Here is a 9,590-nt window from a genome sequence, read left to right on the forward strand (position 1 = left end):
CTTATGTGTATAGGATTTCTGCTCGTACTCTATCAAATTCTAGTATAGTTTATGATATCGTACCCACAGAGATTGGACAATCTAAGCTACAGACTTGTAATATTTTGACTTACATTTGAGAGTAACCAAATTGATGAGAGGTGTGTTTGAAATTATAAATTAAGACAAATTTCTTCTGAAAAGTTTATATTTAAAAAGAGTTGGGAATCGTTGAATTCACTTGATATATCATTACAATAAAATCTTAGGTTCATACGTATTTCTCTAAAGAATAATTGCTTATTGCTAATACAATTATATTTTTATACTAAGAAATAAATAAATAATTAACACTCCGCGAGGCTATGTCAATCATTTAGATTTAAAACTAGTGACGATTAAACTGAAATATCTTGCCTGAATTGTGCTCAAGCGTAGTAAAAACTTCGTGAGAATATTTTTACTAGAAAATCAATAATCTTGCCTTCAATAATTTCTCCGTGAGAATTAAAACTGAGGAAAGCAAGATTACAGGTTTGAAACAATGATCTTACTAAAAATTATTTTAACTCTAATATTTTGTGCTCAAGTGTAGTAAAAACTTCGTGAGAATATTTTTACTAGAAAATCAATAATCTTGCCTTCAACAATTCCTCCGTGAGAATTAAAACTGAGGAAAGCAAGATTATAGACTTGAAATAATAATCTTATTAAAAATTACTTTCACTCTAATATTCTATTCATCAGTTATTATATATTAATTTTGCTCCGTGAGAATTACAAAATTAATATAAGAATAACTTGGATATAAAATATGTAGATGTGATAATAATGATTAAAAATCATCATTCCATCACAATATGAAATGTATATAGAGTTTCGGGCCAAGAATGTATTGAAACTGAGATAGTATTATAATTATATCAAGCTTCATCAACTATCCCAACAAAAAAAAATTACTCCATTATGAAGTAAGAAAAGCTAAAAAATACTTTTAAAAGACTAAGAATATTTTTACTACAAAGAGAAATATTAGAGGAAGAGACCAAGATTACTCTTCTCTTTCTCTTTAGAAACTTAGAAAAAACTAGACAGAAAATTGGATACAAAGAGGGATGCCTTTTCATCTACAAACATATGGCTATTTATAGGAAAATTCCTACAAGGCCTTAGTGAGAAATTACAATATAATATTAATATATCATATGACCTTGATGAGAAATTGATATGGCAATTTGTCTTGATAGGTTGGTGAGAATTTGCCATAAGTTTGTATCTCTTGACTTTGTCTAGTCTTGGATGAAGTTGTCACGGATGCATCATTCTTCCCTTGAGTTGTAGTTTCTTTTTTTTTCTTTTTTTTTCATGTATTCTTTTTCCTGCAAGAATTGTTAGAAAAGTGCGAGAATAGGATATAAATTGGTCATGTTTTATATCTAAAATATTATATTTCTTTATTAAAATATAAGAATAATTTATATCCATCAATGAACATGAGGAGCAATTTGTAGAGACAAGGAGAAAGTTGGGCCGGGCATACCTCGTAATAGCGACAGAAGTCTACTATCAGCATCGGGAGCGGGAGTGTACACCCCACCTGGAAGGGATAAGCATAGAACGAGCAATACCCTCGATGGTCAATCTGTACCCTGTCCTCGGTCTTTGTAAGAGCAATCTCGGCATAATGTAGGATACGCCATCGCTCCCGCATTTGAGCTATCCCCACTTCCCCCATTAAAGAAGCAATGTCCCCCTGTTCCACGCCGCCCGGTGCACTGAAATCCATCACTTGATCTCTTGGGTGAGGTAGAATTTCATCGACCGAAGGAATTTCCTCACCCCCCACCAACTCTAACCTTTCATCTGCCGGAGCGGGATTGTCGACTCCCGGAGAATTAGCCGAGCGATTGCCGCGAGAAGAAATGCCTGCCATAATCGATTCACGAGCGAAAGAAAGAAGAACTTTGACAAGGGAGACGGAGAAATCAATGATGATAATGATTGGAAGAATAGGGAAAATGCGATTTGACAGAAGAAAAGGCTTCTCGAGATTTCTCTTAGAAGAACATTGAACATGTAAAAAACAAATTTACACATCTTCTCCAGGTATAAATAACGGATTCTGCCTGCACAGGACCCAACGATTGCCATTAATACTTAACCGTGCACGAAGCGATTCGGTTTCATGAAAACGTGCGCCATTACGAACGACTGCGCGGGATGACGCTCCACTCGCCAACCAACAGTTCAATGCTAAAAACTCATTTTTAAGGGCCCTCCCCGATCACGCCGCTCTATCCATCCGCCAAGGTCGACTCGAGCACGACCTCGACGAACGGAGGGACTAACTGTATTGACAGATATTCGGCCATTTTTCGACCAGGGGGTCAACCCCATCACGACCACTTTGTAGTAGATGGTCAACGCTGCTGACTCTTGACTTATGACAGCTGTCCTTAAAACAAACGAGGGGACGTCTCCACAACAAAAAGGAGGGGCCCATTCGTGACCAGATGAAAAAGCCTGAGGCTATAAATACCAAGGGAGAGAACCTCCCAAGGGGGGCTTCTTCTTCTACACAACTCTGAATACTCCAAAAATAAAAAGATATACTCCATAAGTGGAGCCAGAAACAAGATCAATGTAAGATCCTGAACCTCTTCAAGGAGAGGCAGGTCAAGTCACCTTGATGAATAAAATCCCGTTTATATTGTTCCATAATTGATTATTTCAATGTCTCAAGTTGGTCTTCTAATTCAATGATTAATTATGATTAGCTATGATTTACCCTTTGAATTGTTTCGATTGATTTGCTCGGAAAGTATTCAATAATTTTCAGCCAAACAGAAATAATATTCATTTTCTGTGTCAGTTGAAGACCGTGGAGTAGTGCAAGTACACAATTGGAAAAACAAATGATATATGTGGCTGCAAAAATGATTTTGGTAGGCACCTCTTTTACCTTTACTGATGTCATATGCCCCACCTGTATTAAGTTACTATTTGAGAAGCCAAATAATTCTTTTTCTGTACATGATTTTCTCAGGTAAATGTTTAACTTTTTCTTCCTCCAAAGATGGTGGAAATTAGCAGAGTTCTATGTGCTGTAGTTGAATCAAAGTATCTTTTTAAAAAATGAATAGTCAATATCCTAAATGAGACCAAGAAATGGTTAAACGTAACCATTGCAAATATGATAACCAGAATTTGGGATACATTTAAAATTTCAAAAGAGGTAATCGAGCAATCAATAGCATCTTAATCTGGAATGGGGTTGGGTAAATTACATGAATCGTCCATATACATTTTTCTCTATTCGGTCTATTTTTTTTTCTCAAATATTAAGTATTAAAACAAATTATGAATTATGTTAAACCGGAGGTTCTCTAAATCTTATCCTTATTCCCACATTGACATAGATTTGTGTGCTTTTGATCCTCCACTACCAAAGTTCACAAAGTGATCGTTTTGTTTTAACTTAACATAAGGAGGTGATAACAATTAATACTCGCTCCGTCTCATATTAACTGTCATGATTCTTTTGTATACGCTCCTTAAAAAAAATTAATTAGGATGTGATTTTGATTACTTTACCCTTATTCATGTCTTAATATTTAATCTTTTTTATTGGTATTTGAACAAAGTTAGATATTTGTAGTCTTCAAGGATAATTATTATTAAGGGTAAAAAAGAAAAAGAAAATATTTTATCTTGAACTTCCAAAGTGACAAATAATTTGAAACAACTATTTTTAGTAACCATGACTGTTATTATGAGACAGAGGGAGTAGCATGTTTGGCCAAACTTCTTAAATCAATTTATTTTGATAGGTACTTTTTTTAAAAGTGCTTTAAAAAAAGTACTTTTGGTGAGAAGCAGATTGTGTTTGGCTACTTAGTTTGAAGTACTTTTAAATAGCAATTAGCGTTTGATCAAGCTTTTAAAAAGTGCTTTTTGGAGAAAAGCTACTTTTTGCTTCTCAAAAACTGCTTTTGCTTCTCCTCAAAACTACTTTTTTCCTTTCAAAAGCTTGGTCAAATACCTTAATTTTAGAAAAAACTCACTTTTAACCGAAAATGGTACTTTTGTATAAAAGAAGTTTGGCCAAACAGACTAAATTAATGACGATAAGAATTGAAATTATTAATGACGAATGGAATAAAGTCAAACCTGATCCAATACGTGATTAAAATTAAATTTGCAAATAAGTATTGCATTTAATATTTAAACATACCATGAACTTCAGGTTTTTATAAATTTATACGAGTTCACCGCGATTATTTGCATATTTGAACTATACATGAAATATTAAAATATAAGTCTAGGTTTAAAGAATATATAAGTGCAAAAATAAATCTAAACTAAGTGAATTTCCTATTAAACACAAATTCAAAATCATGCTTTCATCTTCAATTTCAATTTGAGCTCAAATAGAAAATGAAAAGAAAAAAAACATTAAGATACCAAAAGTCCCATTGTCGTGGCCCGCGGGGATCCGAATTGAGGAGTCAAAGAGTGTAACTTGTACGACGTCGTTTGACGATGAACTGACGACGCAATGAAGAGCACAGAGTGATAGATCCGAATTCGAAGTAAGAAAGTATAGAGGCCGATCGAGACGATGGCGGAAGCGGAAGATGAGTCAGCCAAGCCTAAGCCTCGACCAATCATCCGTCTTGGTCTCTTCCTTATTTCCCACAGTTTCGTCGTCAGGTTCGCCTCTTCCTCTTTCTCTATCTGAATTCATAACACTTTCTTTTTTTTTTTTCTTTTTGTTGCTTGTGGAGACTTTTAATGTAAATACTACTATAAGCAATCATATGAATGAAGGCTTTAAAGGTTTTGAATTATTCGCTGATTAATGTTTCATTTTGGTATGTCTTCAGTGTGGTTTGCTGCGCAGCTGGGGTTTTTGCTCTCTTGCTCTTACCTGTTCTTGCTAAGAACACCTACATTTCCGAAAATGCCCTCATGCCTGGTTAGTTATACTCTATCGATGTGTAATTCTAGTGCTTACTGTTTCAAAAAGACTCACCCTTACTCTTGGTTTCGACCATTATATTGCAGGTTCTGCTAGTCCCATGCTCTCAAATGACGATGTTTCACGGGCTAGAGCATTTGTGAACAAGGTCGTTAGCTTTGATACCAAATCTGATAGCTCAAGCATGTATGTACTTGCCTCGACATTATTTATGCCGAATATCTTTCCTCCATGTTGTTTGTTTTCTAGTATAGACCAGGTCCTTTGTAGAAACCAGTAATTGAACATTGTTTCCTTGCTGACTGATATTTTCTAATGAAATATACTTATGCACCTTAATTCGGTGAAATGTGTACACTCTCAAATACTCTTTAGTGATGATCACCTAATAAGGGACTTCCTTCTCTATTTGTACTATGTTGTCAGGGAAAGCTATATATAGTAAAGGTTCTATATGGTTTTGTTTATAAGTTTTGTATCAGTTGATTCTGGGCCAAGTGCTTAATATGAGATAGTTTTCTCCTGCCCCCAGTCAGCTTTGAGGTTCCCATCGAGCGATTACAAAGGTTTCTACCGCTGAACTTGCTTATGCTCCCCATTGATCGAGTGCTATTTCTATAAAGAAGATTGATTAGGAAAATGTTGAATTGGCTTAATAGCATTGTGCCGATTAAGGTTCTGACCCGTTTATCCCCTTTCGTCTCCTAATGATGGAGCAAAATAAAAACTTGGATTGTAACTTAATTGAGAAGTTGGATACTAATGTCTTGTCTGATTTCACCAAGACTGGGGAGTCCAATATTGTTTCACCAACATAAACTACTGTACTTCTCCTATCAAAAATCACTGTACCTCTCCTATCAAAAATCACTGTACTTCTTATATTGAGGTTTGTAAGGGGGATAAGAAGAGGTTATTTGAAGTCACTAGTACCTTTGTAAGTCCTTGTTTCTTTTTATGTACTTTCGACGGCCTAAATCTACTATGTCTATCGCTAATATATTTATTTGTGTTTCGTGGATGTAGAGGACTTCAAGAATTGGTGGCACAACATATAACAGATTTGGGCGGTGAAGTTAATTTTCATAGGTTCCTACCTCAAGTCAATAAGTTTAACCCCCTGCATTTTTTCTCCAGTCCTGATCAAGGAATAGTCCAAGAGAATTATAGTTGCTCATCATATGGCATCAATACAGTTGGATTTATAAGAGCTCCAAATGGTGATGGGAAGGAGGCTATTGTATTGGTGACCCCTTATAATTCTGTAAAGACCAGCACGGGTGAGGCTTTATCACTAGGCATTGCATACTCAATTTTCTCCCTGCTTACTCGAGTGACGTGGTTAGCTAAAGATATCATATGGCTTGCTGCGGATTCACAGCACGGGGAATATGCTGCTGTTGCTGCATGGCTAAGAGAGTATCACACACCATCATTCGGTGGTTCTGGGAGAGGTGTATTTGAATCAAATGCGAGTCCAACAACAGGAGAAAAGAGACATAATGATTTTCTACGTGCTGGCACGATGGCTGCTGCCCTTGTCATAAAGGTTACAGATGGCAGTGAGAAAGCAGAAAGAGATGTTCTCAATTTATATGCTGAAGCATCCAACGGGCAGATGCCAAACCTTGATCTGATCAATGTTGTGAACTATTTGGCTGTAAATGGGCAGGGGTTACGGGTGAAGGTTGAAAAATTGGGGTCATTGCTTGACTCTTGGTGGTTGAGAAGTCTGGGTGAACTGTTTCAGAAACTGGGGAAAGTTGCTAGGAGTTTGAATCCCCAATGGAACTTCGGTATTTCTGTTGCAGAATATATTGAAGGCACTGCTACACTTGCTAGCTCATTATATAACCAGGTATATACTTCAGTCTAACACCCTTTTGATAATACTTAAGTGTAACACTTTTACTGGGTAGATAGATGCTTTCAAAACATACCCCCCTACCCCCCCCCCCCCCCCCGAGAAGCAGAATGTTTGGAGTGGTGGTGATTGGATTGCGTCAGTTGGAGGCCACAAGTTTCAATCACGAAAAGCATCTTAATATGGACAATTAATCTATGTACATCTGGAAGTTAGGTATATTACTCTGTTCAATTTGGACCCTTATTCATATGTTGCAATTGTTTTTCTATTTTAGGCACTGGGTGTTCCCACAGGTCCTCATGGTGTTTTTCGTGATTATCAAGTTGATGCCATTACTATGGAAATTTCATCAAAACGTTTAGCAAACTACAAAAACCGGCCTAGCGAGTTACTTTTGCAAGGTGGCAGGTCAGTATTCAGTGCCCCTTCCCTCCCCCAGTGTTATTAAAAGCCATCTCTTAGCGTCAAAGCATGCAACAAGGGCATATGGCTTCATGGGTGAAGTCGTGTGCTTCAGAGAACTATGCGTTTAGCCAACAACAATCCAATAAGAAGTGGTCGATTCTTCAAATCTCACTTTAAAGGATTGAAAGACAAAAGAGAAAAAGGAGGGAAAAGAAGTCAAGTTTGCTATTTGAGTAATAAGACTCATCTCCACAGTCCACATATGGCTCAATGTTTTCTTTTCTTTGTTGTCCTCTTATTTGTCTCGAGCTCATAATATCAAACCCGTGACGTGCGCTTAACCCCCACATCATGTGATGCCGTCTTACCACTAGACCAAAGCCCTAGGTGCTTCTTTACTTCTTGCAATTTGTTGCTCTTTTTTTTTTTTGGGGGGGGGGGGGGACTATTTAACTTCAAAATATGTCCAGTGTTATCTTACTTTCTGAAGGTAAACCTTATCTTTTTCGTGGTTTATTTTTAAATTTTTATGGACAAAAATGGGCTCATCAAGAAAAAAAATGACAAAATGGGATAATGAATTCTACTACTAGGGAGGGATGATCATTTTAGGGCATCCCCTGAAACGAAAAAGGGAAGGCCAATTCAGACTCTGGAAGTGGTTTTGGCTTGCTAATGATTGCATAACCTCTTATTTGTTCCCCTATATTTTGTAGTAATAGCACAGCTGATTCGTCTTTCAAAATTTCCTTCTTATTGCAGATTGGTTGAAGGAGTGATCCGGTCTGTAAATAATCTGCTCGAGAAGTTTCACCAGTCCTTTTTTCTCTATCTTCTGACATCTCCAAATAGATTTGTGTCTGTTGGAGTCTACATGATACCTTTTGCCTTGCTTGTTGCTCCCCTTCCAATGGTTGCAGCTTCTCTTTTTGCTGATGCTAGCAGAAGGAATTCAGGGATGGAAAACAAAGAGGTCACAACTTTTCCAGCTTCTTCTGATATCCCTGCCATCACATTTGGATCTTGGAGATGGCTTCATGCAGCGAAGACCGTGTTTATTGTCCACTTTTGGGGTGCCGTTGTAACATTGCTTCCGCACTTTCTGTCTCTAGTACCAGATTCCGCACCTCTGACCAACCTCATAACCTGGATCGTGCTTTCAGCGTCCAGTCTCTTGATCTTGCAAGTGATTCTGGGTTCCTCCTTTACTCTTCCATCCATGACCCATACTCGAGGAATGGAATGGACTCTTTTGAAATCAGTGACAATTGCTTTTGCCTGTACTGGACTTTGCATAATGTCAGTCATAAACTTTGCAACTGCAGAAATGGGAGCACTTATGCTGGTCCCTATGTGTTTAATGTCTAGACCCTTGAGACTCGATGCTAAAGCTAAAACCTTGAAGTCGTTTCTTAGGGCGGGTTGCAATGTAGTATTGACATTTATGTTTTTCCCTCCAGTCACATATTATTTGTGGAAGGGAGCATTAGTAGGTCTTGACAATGCAAGAATTGGTGACTTCTGGAACTGGGTTGAGTCTCTTTGGACATGGAACAGTGCAACTTACATATACGTATGTATGGTTCACCTTCCATGCTGGGTTTTGTGTGTTCATACGCTGGTGTATCCTTGTTGATGCACTGCTATTTTCCTTCTTTTTTTCCCACTGTACTTGTATACCAACAAAAATGGAATTGAGAGTGCATTTATGGATCTATCATCGTCTTTATTTACAAGCGCTATAATTTTCTTTCTATGCCTGATAAGCATTTAGCTTCTCAAACTGCTAACTGAATGCATGACCATCTAATGGTCGAGGACTATATCCAACTTGCAGTAGACCGTAGTAAGGGTTCTGAAAGATACATGTGAATGAATGGTTTGTTTTCAAAAGCAATCAGCAATGGCGTGAAGTAGTTTCCTAGCTTCCATCCTTGCAAATTGCGATGATGGATGGATACAAGTCCAAATTCATCTATAGTCTTACATGATCAATACTAATAATTAAACTCTTGAATAAGTTCATTAATGTCAATATTAATCAAGTCACTTATATTAAAAGTAAGACCAAATTAAAAAAGTGCTTAAAAGCTAATAAGCATTTAAAATAAGTTAATCCAAACATCCTCCTAATGTGGTCAGGCCATTTTCTGAACTTCACGAAGCTTAACGTATATGATCTGCCTTGACCCACTTATTTCCGGCGAATCAATCATGTAATCAAGCAAAAGTTTAGCAACGAATTGAGTGGCAGCGTAGGGCTCACTCCTTTGGCGCATATCTGAAATTTTCTATTTTCGACTTCCCGCCAAATGAGTTGTTGGGCAGCTCGGGCAGCAGCCGTAATTAAATAAACTT

General features: G+C 37.2%; 1 protein-coding gene across 1 annotated transcript; it reads left to right on the forward strand.

Annotated features, from left to right (window-relative positions):
• The first annotated feature begins 4,446 nt into the window (after positions 1-4,446).
• On the forward strand, positions 4,447-8,965 carry LOC109207962 (glycosylphosphatidylinositol anchor attachment 1 protein). The gene is made up of 6 exons (XM_019370963.1): positions 4,447-4,692; positions 4,866-4,957; positions 5,047-5,146; positions 5,987-6,818; positions 7,102-7,235; positions 7,995-8,965. Exons 1-6 carry the CDS (start codon positions 4,601-4,603, stop codon positions 8,866-8,868), a joined length of 2,124 nt encoding a protein of 707 aa, XP_019226508.1. The 5' UTR covers positions 4,447-4,600; the 3' UTR covers positions 8,869-8,965.
• Positions 8,966-9,590: the final 625 nt, after the last annotated feature.

This window comes from Nicotiana attenuata, unplaced genomic scaffold (genome assembly GCF_001879085.1).
Source record: "Nicotiana attenuata strain UT unplaced genomic scaffold, NIATTr2, whole genome shotgun sequence".
Taxonomy (NCBI): Eukaryota; Viridiplantae; Streptophyta; class Magnoliopsida; order Solanales; family Solanaceae; genus Nicotiana; species Nicotiana attenuata.